General features: G+C 45.2%; 1 protein-coding gene across 1 annotated transcript; it reads right to left on the reverse strand.

Annotated features, from left to right (window-relative positions):
- Window positions 1–1465: 1465 nt before the first annotated feature.
- LOC101075850 (regulator of G-protein signaling 5-like) lies at window positions 1466–7843 on the reverse strand. Its single transcript, XM_003974420.3, has 5 exons — window positions 7701–7843; window positions 7139–7252; window positions 6049–6110; window positions 3953–4119; window positions 1466–3713 (listed from the first exon to the last, which is right to left on the reverse strand). Exons 1-5 carry the CDS (start codon window positions 7742–7744, stop codon window positions 3549–3551), a joined length of 552 nt encoding a protein of 183 aa, XP_003974469.1. The 5' UTR covers window positions 7745–7843; the 3' UTR covers window positions 1466–3548.
- Window positions 7844–13331: the final 5488 nt, after the last annotated feature.

Below are 13331 nucleotides of genomic sequence, written 5' to 3' on the forward strand. Positions count from 1 at the left end.
GCTGATGAATGAATCCGCTGAAATCGCGTTGAAATGGTTGGAAAACGGGCTGACCGCTGTCCAAATGTTGCACAACCGTTCTTAGAGGGATAGGTGATCCAGCACGTACGCCTGTTATTGCACGCTCGGCTGTCCACACTTGGCTTTATCCAGGAGGCTTTTTGGTGATGTCAAATATTTGCTCATGTCACGTCTGTACTCTTCACACGTTCACCATTGAGGGCAGCATTTAGAATAAATCACGCTACAAAAGGGTTTGTTCTTGCTCTTGTGTGTCAGAAACTGCATTTTGAGGAACATTAAAGCTTTTGCCTGCAATTGATTACGGGGACATCGGTCACCCCGAGGAACTCACCGGTCTATTAATTATAAGTCAATGACTTTATGGACCCATTAGAGCAACAAAAAGGATCATTACAGAACCAGCCCGCTCGAGACTAATGTCCGATGTGAGGTGAGTCCCTGTGGTGGGTGCTCAGAGGTCTATAAAGAAATTAGACCAGAAATACGACATCAGACACCACAACGTGTTCCGACAGACCATTAAATTCACTTATTGATGTTAGTCCTGTTGTGGAACAGACAGTCGTTGTGGGTGGTGGCATTTCTACCAACCCGCTGCCATGAGAAGAGTGCTGGGCGTTACGAGGTTGGGACGTCCGACATTCCTCTTATCTGTACAAGGCGTTTTTTGGAATTTGCTTAGAAGCCTTGTACAAACAATGTTTAAGATGAAAGGTTAAAAGAATGGACTCATTTGTCCCCATGTGGTCATTTGCATACAGAACAGAACCAGTGTTACTGATAGTGATGGTGGAGGATAAGTACGATCATCTCAGCTATGAAGAGATGGAGCCATCAGCTGAGGATTAATCTTTTAATTAAATCCTTCTTGTTTAACAACCTTCACATGGTCCTTTGCAAAATTCTTGATCTTCTTTCAGATTTGGAGCGAAATGAGCTCATATAACACACTTCACTTTTAAAAGGATTAATGCCAAAGAGTTCACAGGCTTAACGTTGTGTTTTCAGTTATGGGCGACAATTGGGAGGTTTTTTCCTAAAATTGGGCTTTTATTGGTGTCACTTTGTTACACAGCAACAGACTGAAACTGTGTGAGTGTTTGTGTATGGAGATGCTTCATCAGGACTCTGGTCCTTTTTAATGATGCAGGGGTTCCACACATCAGCAGCAGCGCTCTAAATTACAGTTTTCCTCTCAGAATCTTCAACTTTTGGGGCTCCATCCTTCTGCCAGAGCTATGAAGGATGAAGGTTAAGGCTAATGGTTAGCATACCTTTATATTACCCATTTATATGGCCTATTAATGCTGTATTACTGCTCCTGGCATCTGTATTCTGACCTGTTGCTTTACCAGTTTAGCCACATCTGCTGGGAGCCTCAGATGTTTGGAGTTTTTAATTGATGTTTTCTGTGTCGGCTTAGATTAAAGAGGTGCTCTTTCCAAAAAGGTGTTTAATGAAAAAAAACAAAAGAACATTTGGAAGTGGGGTGTTTCTTTTTATGTCAGTGAAAAGATGAGTTCTTTCCAGCTCTTCATTCATAGATTCACAAGATTTGCTCTCCATGCTGAAGAATAACTTAAAGGACACAGTTGCCTGTAAATAGTCAATATCTACACACAATAAATACATCTTCAACAAATGTATGCTTATATATTTTTATGTCTCTCCACAAACGTACATGCAAGGCTACATTAAGTAATGCACACTCAGCAGTGTCTAAGCCCTTATTGTGTTCTTTTGTAACACAAATGTAGCATTTTATGGCAGCAGACTGGCCAATCTGTGCCACAAGGAAGCCTCGTCAGCGCTGTCTGAAGCTGGAATCAATGAAATGTAGACAATAAGGGCTTTAACAATGCTGAATATCTAGGTTACAATCAGACATATATGCTGTGCATTATAATGGAAAAGAGTACATGTGCTTCCTCTACACGTTCACTGAATGTAGACGGGTCAGAATATATCATCAGAATTAGCATCACGTGGAGTCAAGTGAAAACAATACTTGTGGTTGAAAGTGTTACCCAGTAAAGTAAACCAGAAAAGTCAAACTTTGTTATAAATGTGACCGTTTGTGAGCTAAATATGCCCCCCTCATCTGTTCCTGAAGTCTGCAGGTTCTGGTTCCCATGCGGTAAACCAGCGGTGAAAGTGGGCCACGTGCTTCTGTATAATCACACGGGAAGAACCGTTTCCAACTCCCAACTCTGTATCCTTGCCGATATCTCAGATCCCTCCTACTTGATTTTCCCATCTTAGCGACTTGCGGTAAAGTGGTAGCGGAGACGCTCAACCACCGGGCCAACCAACCAGAACTGTTCTCTGGACAGCTCTTAAAGGACACTTTAAAGCCAGAGGGGGCTGTTACACTGTACTTGTATTTGTGTGCATGAGTGAAAGAGCAGTGATGCCAAAAAACTAATCATGATGTTACTTAATGCTTTGATTATCCAGGAAGGTCCAATCTGGCCTGCACAGTAGCCAATTCAAAGACGGAATATACTGGAACGAAGAACCAGCAATCTCTATTTTGAGTTTTCCCAATGGTTCCGGTCTCATAGACTGAAATCTGTAATTTCCAGGCACCGAGGACTGATGACGTCTTAATAAAATCAACTTGGGAAAACCGATGCGGAGAACTGGAAGGAGCGGCCTCAGAGAACACAAAGCTGTCGGGACTAGCTATTTCTGACATCGATAAATGATTCTTTTGTCCTTATTTAGCTTTACTAGCACTGGGATTTATGCTGCATGAGACTCTATTGATGTCATAAGTAACTGAAAGTTAACTATGCGTGACTTTGCTTTTTATTTCAACTCGACCGTTTGTGTTGGACTGAGGGTCATGAGCAAAGAGTCCCTCTCACCTCAAGGACATGTCCTCTGGCACCTTTACGTTTGAAAGCACTCCTCATCCGACAGAAGACAATGGTAGACAGGATAAATCTAAAGCACAAAGCTACGCGTGTCTCTCCACTACTTGGCGAAGCTGCGATACAATGATGCGTGGACAAGAATTAACTAGCGTTATAATGTGGGTGTGGCTGTGAAGGTTAACGAATCCCCTCCTGCAACACTGACATCTGCTCAGCTTTCTTGAGTTTTAAATGTGTTGGAGTTATTTTAATGTGTCTTTTTTACTCTTGAAATGTCCCAACTCGGGACTTTACTTGAACATTTGATTTCAGATTTCATGGCAAAAAGTGTGTGTTTGGGCCAGATTGATGAACTATATATCTGTGTGTGTGTGTGTGTGTGTGTGTGTGTGTGTGTGTGTGTGTTGGGTGGGGAGGAAAGAGTTCAAAATCAGCCCCTATAATTTTAGATTTATCCAAAATTTTCCGCTGCCTTTCGCAATATTAATCAATGTCCAATAAAAGTCTTTGTTATGCAAAATGTTATTAAAAGTGGGAATTTGTTAAAAATACTCTAATGAAAAAACAAAGGTTGTGATGTGAATGAACTGCTTTTTTTAATCCGCCCCACCTCCCCACCCAGCTGCTCTCAGCTCCTGTTGCAGTCTAGTTGACCAGCAGGTCCTGGTACAGTTCAGACCTGAGGAAACGGCCAAAGGAATCTTTCTCCATCAGGGCGTAGATCCGCTTCTGGGCCAGGTCAAAGGTCATGTGGGAGAGCTTCACCAGGTTCCGGAGAGTCATGTCCTTTGTGAAGTGATCGATGTTGACCTGCAGGTGGGCGGACGAGAGGCAAATCTGTCAGACGGCTTCGAAAAAGGTATTAAAGTTAAAAACCGAAATGATTAAATGTGGGATCCAGAGGAATCCAGAGGAGATCCCGTTCTTGATAATTTCACGTCTCTGTGCTCAGCTCGGCCGCCCATCAGACGCAACGCGCATTAACTAGATGATCTCGATCCCGTGAGAACGCGATCTTGTTCAAAAGAACACAAACAAGCGTCAGTGACCTCTCTTGGTCCCTCCGCCTGGATGAAATCCTCGTAGATCTTCTTGGCTTTGGCAGCCATTTTCACAGGGTCCTTGGTCTTCTTGAAGTCCTCGCAGGACATCCAGAACTCGACGTTCTCGTCGCTGAACTCAGACTGCAGGAAGCTGCGGAAGGCATTCAGACCATCTGCAGAGAGAACGGGAAGAGCGTTGAAGGTCACCTGATCTCACCAGGGACGAGAGGACAACCAACGTCTCCATCCACAAAAGGCAGCTGAGCTAAAACGGACACTTCCTCGAGTCTGATCACTGCCGCCACATTCTTGTTTACATATGTTTGTCACTTCTGAGAACTCAGGCAGGACTATTTAAGCTGCATGTTTATTGTGCGCTATTCATGCGCACACATTTCTGTAACCATGGAAACTATGACATACTGTAAATCCACGGCGAGGTCCCGCAACGCTCTTAAAAGTTAAAAGAGTCACGGCTTCGGGGTCTCGCCTCCGTCCTTTCTGCTGTGCTAGTTTCGTGTCCACGCCTCTGTGATGCATGAGCGAGCCGGTCACCAAGACAACCGGGGACACTAATATTAACAACGTAAGCACTTGTCAATGGAGAATTCAAGAGTGGCTGCATCCAGGTTCCAGGACCGTAAGCAGAAGAGAGTGATGTGGAAAACAGAAGTCTGTATTTGGAGATCAGAGCGCTCACAGCCGTCCACCATGTACCAGTACCACCAGTACCACCAGTACCACCAGTACCAACGTGCACAATCCTCTCTCAGTGGCCGCTCACTTCAACACACTTCTGCACAAACACTTCTTAAACCAAACAGGCATTTATTTAGTGTAATCAAGCCAACATTAATAGGGGCTGGGGTTGTGCTAAAATAAGGGTTCTAATGCAGCATTGTCTGAGCAAACATGTGCTGCTGGTGATAAGCGGTTCTGGTTCGGCCTCGGGCTTTTATCTGCCATCTAGATGGCTGGTGCGGTTCAAGATAGCACCGTCTCAATCAGGCTGTAGCTGAAAGACGCGTTCAGCTCGGGGACACATGAAAACAGGAACACCTCCGGCAGCTTAGCTCCATTTCTGTAACACTTTTGGAACATTTAGAGCAACAAGAGCGCAGATAAAGGCACAAAAGAGGCGAGTTTTCTGAGAATCCCACAGGAATTAACTGGAAATAATAAAAAAAATAGTGTCAGATGTGATGTAGGTGAACAAATCAAATCAATCATAGAACGTGTGCGACATCACCAGCCGGGGAATCACTTCGACTTCTCCCCGGAGATGTTAGCATAACACACATACCCTCAGAGGTTTGATACACAGATGCAAACACACATTCTTGCAGGCAGGCAAACACACGAGAGACATAAATCTCCCAGTTTGCCCTGCGGCATGTGGAAGTGTCTCTCACCACCACAATCACCACAGTTGGTACAAGGATTAGGCGGCACGGAGCGCACGTACCACCAACTTCTATCACCTTTCAACACCCCCCCCCCCCGTATTTTGACACGCTATAGTCCTAGTAGGGTGTTGTGTAATATTTATATAATAATCATGCTGTTTGTGAGCCGCGGGGAGGAGAGCGTGCAGATGCTATTACTTATCATGAGAGATGAGTTCTATCTTTGGACTTTCACAGGCTGATGTCCCGTTGGAGGGAAATCTTCATCTTTCTGGAGGTTTATGGAAAAAAGTGGCCACGGCATCTCGGCCAAGAAAGCAAGACGGCGGCTTTATCTCCACCGAGGGTCGTGTATAAAGACGTTGTGACTTTAGAGAAACATTTTATTCTGTTTATTGTAATGAGTGTATATGTTGTTCCCAGAAGGATTCTCCTTGGATTAAACATCGGAGTCTTCAGGGCTGTTGATTTTAGCTTTGTAAACACAAACCATACATACATTTCAATTCTCGGACCCGAGCTCTCAGATATTATTATACACAAACATCTGAACACCATGGAGACCAAAATGGTTTGAGTCCCATGTGGGGCAGTCAGAGCCCATGAGGCCAGGCGGAAGGTTACCGGGCTGGGGTCAGGGTCGGGGCTGATGTGTAGGATTTTCACATAGTGTTCTGAGACAGTAAGTACACTTACAGCTGTTGTTCAGGACTCTGTCCAGACTCTCACGCCACTGAGCCGCTTCCTCTGGAGTCGGCCTGGACAGAAAGAGAACTCACTTTTTATCCCTTTAACTTCACACATGCAGACAGCAGCACATGGAAGTGTGTCACTAGCGGGTTTATGTGGATGGAATTAGAGGGGGTTTTGTCTGGATGTGGAGACCTCAGCAGCAACAACCAAGATGAGGTGCCAAGCTAATAAATCATTCTGCCAACTTGGCACCCAAGAGGATATCTGGACTGGAACCTAGTTTTACCTGTTGGGTTAGTGCTCACACAGCCACAGTTCTCACATTACATCTCGTTTGGCTTAAAATAGCAACTGACTCCTGACCAAACTAAAGGATGACGCACAAATTTAACACAGATCAAATGTCACAAGAATACATTCATGCAGGTGCAACAAAAATAAATATAAACGCATTCATGAAGGTTAAATGATGAGTTTATTTTGCCACTTTGGGGGCGGGTCTCAATGTCTCCAGTCTAAGCGCGCCCATATTAACACTGAAACTTTCTAAAAACATCTTATTCCATGTTCTGTTTCCACCTGGATGAGCACAGCTTCACAGAGCCAAACAACATTCTTGGACCTCCATCGCAGGAGCAAGTCTCACGTCTGGGAAACATCGAGCGAGCGGATTGTGTCTGGTTAGCATTTCAACAGTTGGCTGGAAGGCTGACTCGTTGAAACTGGTGATCCTTCTAATCTATGCTGTTCCTTTCCCGTTGCACGAAAAGCCTCTAAGCGGCTGCATTTGTTCCCTGAGGCTTTTGACTTAAACCATTTAACCATTAAATGAGCTGAATGTGGTTTGATCTGATTGTCCATCTAACGAATGCCTGATTTGATTCTGTCGTTTGAGAGTCTTTTGTTGTCCCTCCTTCAATATTAAATAGGTACCGGTAAATGTTGCTGTGCGGCCAGTTCAAGCCGTGACCCAATAAAGAATTTCCTGCCCTTTGATCCGATCCTTTGATGTGCACATCCTGAACCTGCCCGTTGCTCCGCTTTAAATTGAATCATCTGACAAACATCCTTCTGACACGCGGCAGAGACTCACTTCTGCTGCTTCTCCGGCTTCTTCTCAGTCTTCTCGGGGTAGGGGATGATGAGGTCGATGGCATTCTCTGGCTTCTGCAGCAAAACTCCCAATTTTGACTTAATCTCCTTCGCCCTGGAACCAGAGGAGAGTGTTATCGGTTACTCGTACGTCTGGGCTCTCAAAGGTCTCCAGCCGTCCTCCAACCACTCCGCTGCTGAGAACTGATTTTAAATCAGTTGTCAAACTCCACATATCTAAAAAGCTCCTATTCATCGGTTAAAACTAAATTTCCTGCAAACCATGACTTTTCCGGTAGTTTCCAACATTCTTCACTTCCAAGAATCTTCTTCTAAACACGACAGCAGCAGCATTTTAATGGTTTCAGCAAATTAAGTTAAAAAAAGAACAAACACAGATGAAATCATATTTCCTAGGAAACAAAAATCTAATTTCCAGTGAAAATGAGCTCCTTATGAATAAAAGTCCTACTTCGCTCATATCTGGTCGCTACATGCATTTGAAGTACAGGGAAAAAAAAACTTTCAAAGCACTTTTGTCAGGAAAATGAGGAAGATGTTACCGTTCAAGGCAGCTTTGGGGTAAGGCGGCTAATCCTTTACACATGTTGGTTCTCGGTGGTTCTGTTAGTCCGCTGCGAGTTTCACTGTCCCGTTTGCTTTCTGAGCCTGCTTCAGCACAAGGAGAGTTTTATACAGGCATCCTTTGGGCTTTGGGCCAACAGCTAAGCCAATCAGACTGGAATGCTGCGGCAGCCTCGGTGTGGCTGCAGGAAGGGCGTGCTTTCAGAACTGAATGGCTGTTTGAGTTTCACTGATCCGGGAGGTCCAGCAGCACCGCGGTGCGGGATGCAGACGGCTCAAGGTCGGTATCCGCTACCACAGGTTCCTTCTGTCCATCACCTTCTGTCGCTGAGCACACGTGACACCAAAATGACCAAATGCTTAAACGCCAGTTTTTAATTGTGGAGTTAGTGAAACGCGACATTTGTGACTCATTTATGAAAACACAAAATTATGACATTGTCACAAGTTGGATTAAAAAGCACCAACTGGGAGGCAAACAGGCATTAAAGAGCTTAACTCCATTTACACTGAGTTCATATTGTGTTGAACAATCATAAACAATCCAATTACTAATGAACCATCATGGAAGCCCTGCAGGCCCCGCACCTCCCGCACGTCCAAACAAGAACAAAGAGCAACTTTTCTTTTTTCTTAACCAATTTTGGGTGGGTTGGGGTGGTGGCAGGGGGGGTGGGGGTGGGGGGGGTGGATGTGTACTCAGGTCTACAGCACACTGCACTGCTGTTCAAATAAAGCCACCAGTTGGCATCCAGGTGCTCTGTTAGGCACGCTGACAGACGTCCTACGCTTCATTTCTCGACACAACGACCATCTGAGGCCATGTTTATCGCAGGAAACTCTCCCCTGAATGGAGCAATAACAAAATCGGGATTAAAACGTGACGGCGTGACTTTTTCACACCCACTTATCATGAACATTGCAATTAATCCACTTTAAATAAAAAACATCCCAGCTGCTTAGAACGTGTTGCAGCCGCGGCTGGGAATGACCGAGGGCGCGCTCGTGTCCCTCAGGGGTCAAATATGGATGTTGTCGGAGCGTTACCTTGGCGACTGACAGCCGTCTGCTTTTGAGAAGCAGGCATTCTGCATGGACAACTGTGAGTAAATGACATTGGAAGAAGACGCAAATCCCACTCAGGCAGGTTTGGGGGTCAGTTGGAGGCTTTAATGTCTCAAAACAGACGTGAGAATCTCCTCTTTTTGGATGTTGTGTTCCAATAATTCCATTAAGGAATTCAGCTGCTGCTGACCCGTCACCTTTGGCTCCCTGCTGAGCTCCCATCCAAGGCTGGGACATGGTGAGGTGGCCCCACTCGCACCGTCCTCATCCAGACATCCCAGTGAACCCAAAGGTTCTCCGGCGATTAAGGAGGTGTCCGGTTTCTCAGCGCTCGGTCCACGGCCTCGCTGAGAGGAAATTAAATTGCTTTTCCCACAGCACCATTAATTGTTTTTGCTAAGTTGTTTATTTGCGGAGGCTTTTCCGGTGAACCTGGAGTGTTACGGTGGGGGGGGGAGTGTTTTCTCGGATTTGAATCAAACCCTGGACACGAAGCAGCGGGGGAGAGGTCAGAGGAGGAATATGATGAAATGTTATCATTCCTTCTTTGGAGAAATAAATGCACGGTGGATTTTCCATTCAGGCCATCGCTAAATATTAACAATGGAAATTGTTGAGTTGCTTTTTCTGTAACACAGATTGCAGCAGCTCCATAAATCCACATTGTTTTAGGTCATTTTATAAAGTTTTTTTTTTTTTTTTTTAGCATTTCGTGTCCACGTCTACATCAGATCAGATAAATCTGCAGGTTAGAACAACAGGTCGGACTTCAGCTGTGATAACAGTCGAGTGTGTTTGGGTTTCAGAACACAAATCAGGCTAAATAGCTGTAAAAGTGGCAATGAATCAGGGCCAAACCAAACATGACAGCACGGAACATAAAAGATGTTTGGTGTTGCTATGTGGACACGCCAGCGTTTGCTGGGAAGCCCGAGCAGCCTCTGGACCTCACCTACAATCTGTTTGTCACGCCCACACAGGTGGGGCGACGCAGCGCCGAGCACTGGAAGTTCACAGGAAACGGTCGCCTTTGCGTTGCTGGCGTGCAGCACTGGTGCAAGAAATGGACCAAATTTCCAAACCTCTTGTTGCCCTAAGGGTGGTGCACTGATGGGTTGAGTCCCCTGGGGGCCACAGGCTCCTCTGTGTGAATTGTGTGGGTTCTCTGTGGGTCCTCTGGCCCTTCCACAGTCTAAAAACATGCATTTGAGGGGGTAGGTGACTCTAAAATGACCTCAGATGTGAATGTGAGTGTGAGTGGTTGTTTGTTTCTGTATGTTAACCCTGTGAGGACATGGTGACGGGCCCCCCCCGAAGGCAGCTGGGATGGGCTCCATGCTCGGGGATCTATAGACGATGGATGGATGTGCACATAGAAAAATGGTGAATGTCACATCGCCTAACTCAGGCTGGGAATTTCTGCTCTCCCTCCTACGATCCATCAGTGACCCTCTCCAAAATCTGAGGACAAGGCACGACCAGCCCAGGATTTTCACCCCGTGCTGCAGAATCTGGACATTTCAGATAGAAAAAGAAAACCTTCGCATGCAAACAAGGATTTTAGCTTTCATAAGGTCTGACTGTGTGACCTGGATCTAGTCTTGATTCCAAGTGGAGGCTTTTGATCCCTGGAGGAAGAGATGAGGTGCACAATTCCAAAATAAACTGGAACAAACCCTTTTTTTAGGGAGTGAGTCTTTAATCAAGATTGCAAATTGTGATGCAATTGCTTCACACATCTGCCCACACATCTGGACTTCATTACTCAAGAATCTACAACACCAGGACATCAACACCAGCGTTCTGGCTAAATCACAGATGTGGCGGCTGCGTTCAAGAGTTCAGACTGAGTAATTCAGAGGAATATGATGCATCAGTGGAGCCTTCACGCCTTCATGCTTTTGTTGAGATGGGACAGTCGGACACTGGAAACGGGGTCGTGGCCACCGGGAACCTTCTGGAGTTGAGTGAGTTCACCTGATGTGGCGCCGCTCCTCTCAGCACCGGTGGAGGTTCTTGCAGCCACGTTGAGCCGTTGAACGCTGCATCTGCAGGAGGAGTGCAGAAATTGCACCTCGCTGATTAAAAGCTATTTTAATTTTGAAAGCACGATGCAGGATGAAGGAAGAGAGCAGTGGCGTTTGCAGGATTTGTGAATTTCATGCGGTAGCCGCAGTGTCACTGGAATAAACCTCTTTTTTCAGATCTGCGTCGGCTCCTGAGAGGACGGACAGAGGATGTGAACCCCGAGGAACAGAAAGTCACCAGACAGCACTGTTTTTCACCAGGGACCCACACCCGGAGATTTCCCACGCTTGGAGTGTAAAATGGCGCAGTCGTTCTGCCCCCACCTAGCTCCCAGCTTCCGTATCAGTCTGCCCCTTTATCACAAACCCTTCCTGCCTTCTGTCCACCCCTAAATTCTGTCCACATGTTGCTCCAAGGTTTTTCTGTGAGGTGGTCATTGAGGGTTTTGGGAGTTTCACAGCAAACAGAAGCACCTTTTTCTTGTGTTTGTGACGTGCACTAATGGACAAACATGTGGGACATCTGTACAGTCACTCTGAGACATGTTGAAGTGTCACGACTGCAGCTCACCAGCGCGTTTATGAAGATGTACACATGCTATAACATAAAACCGCGTGTTTGTGTTTTACAGCAGGAATCTGCAGTAAAAGAAGAACTGAGGTCAAATTAATAGGCATAAAACAAACCATATTTTCAGTGTGCATTTATATAAATGTATTTATATTTAGGCTCCCTTATTTATACTGATATGAAACGATCAGTTCTCTGCTCGTGAATTTTGTCTTCAGATGGATGGACAGATGGACAGAGGTCTCGCACTGCAGACATTTGGTCCCATGTTGCCATCTAGGGGATGAAAGTGAAACTACAAGCACAAATTCCTAGTTCATCAAGCCCACTTTTAATTTGCTTTCTCCTTCATCAACATCAGTTTCTTATTCGCGAATCCTCTAGACATCTCGAATCAATCAATCAATCAATCAATCAATCAATCAATCAATCAATCAATCAATCAATCAATCTTTATTTATATAGCGTCTGTTACAATCAGAATTGCTTCCGGGCGATTTATCGAATCCCAGGGAACAGGAAGAAACCTTGAGCAGGACCAGGCTCATATAGGGGGACCCTCCTGCCGGGCCGGCTGGGTAGAGGGAGAGGAGAGGAGAGGAGAGGAGAGGAGAGGAGAGGAGAGGAGAGGAGAAAAAGATGTTGAAGCAGTGAACAGTCACAGAAACATCGATAAAACCAGCAGCAAAAGACAAAACTGGACAAAACATACATATCGGTACAGCACATATAATAATAATAATAATAATAATAAAAATTATAATAATAATAAAAATTATAATAATAATAATAATAATTCAAACCCAGCAAAGGTCACTGTCGATGCAAATAATAACCACTAGATGGCAGCATCTCATCAGCGCAATGGACGAGCGTGCGCGCGCGCGTTATATGCAAATATCTTTCTATTACAAAGACAATTTTGTGTGTTTACATGGTTGCAGCATTATTTAAATTGTATTAAAAGAACCTCCAAAAGGGAATCGTGTACACTGATAAAAAAAACTGCCCCCCAAAACAAACAAAAAAACAAAACAAAAAAAAAATAAAAAAAATAAACCTGTTTATTTCAAATGAATAAGTCATCTAACAGCTGCCAATGTTCAGTCCAGTGATGCTGACCAGCTGCTGTGATGTCAGTTTCTGTGCCAGTTTGTTATCAGACCTGCAGAGAGTCGGCTGGATGGTGGCCTGGAGGGAAAGTGCTATTAATAGGCATCACTAAAAGTGGCACAATTTTGCTGCTGTTCCCTCCAATCCTTCTGGCACTTCACTGAATCAACACGATGCTATTTTGGGAGTGTTACATCTCAAAAAATGGTTTCCACCATAATTAAAACAAAGCTGCGATTAATCCTTTGCACCATGAGCGCACAAAAATAATTTAAAAAAAGCCTTTTGTAGGACCTCTGGTTGAAAGTGGGTGTGGAGGGAGAATCCAAAGTTGCAACCTGCTGTTGCGGCAACGTGTTTCTGTCCGTCCTGTACAGCGCTACACACGTTAGCGCTCGCGCGCTACCAAAACTCCAAACACCCCCAACACTTTACGCAGGGATGCTCGTCCAGAATAAATCCCTAGATCCAACCTTACAGATGGTCAATGCTATGCCTCAATCTAGATCAAAATACCAAAGGGTTACTACGGCGACGGAGGCAGCGGTAAGTCATATGCATGAGGCCTGCGGGGCAGCTGTGCTCCACCTGACACTGGCTCCACTCTCTACTGATGACATCTGAATACACAAAGCGGACTCTGGGCCACATTTCGACTCCACTTGCTGGTAAAACACATTTTATCAGACCCAGCTCGGTGGAAGCCTTTAGCATTTTCATGAGAACCGGTGAGATAACGACATTGAACGGCAATCGCTGACTCTGTTACCTAACCGGGGGGCTTGGCGTGGGGTTTACATGATCTCTGTTATGTCTTGTCCACATGTCTCGTC

This window comes from Takifugu rubripes, chromosome 20, assembly GCF_901000725.2.
Source record: "Takifugu rubripes chromosome 20, fTakRub1.2, whole genome shotgun sequence".
NCBI classification, from domain to species: Eukaryota; Metazoa; Chordata; class Actinopteri; order Tetraodontiformes; family Tetraodontidae; genus Takifugu; species Takifugu rubripes.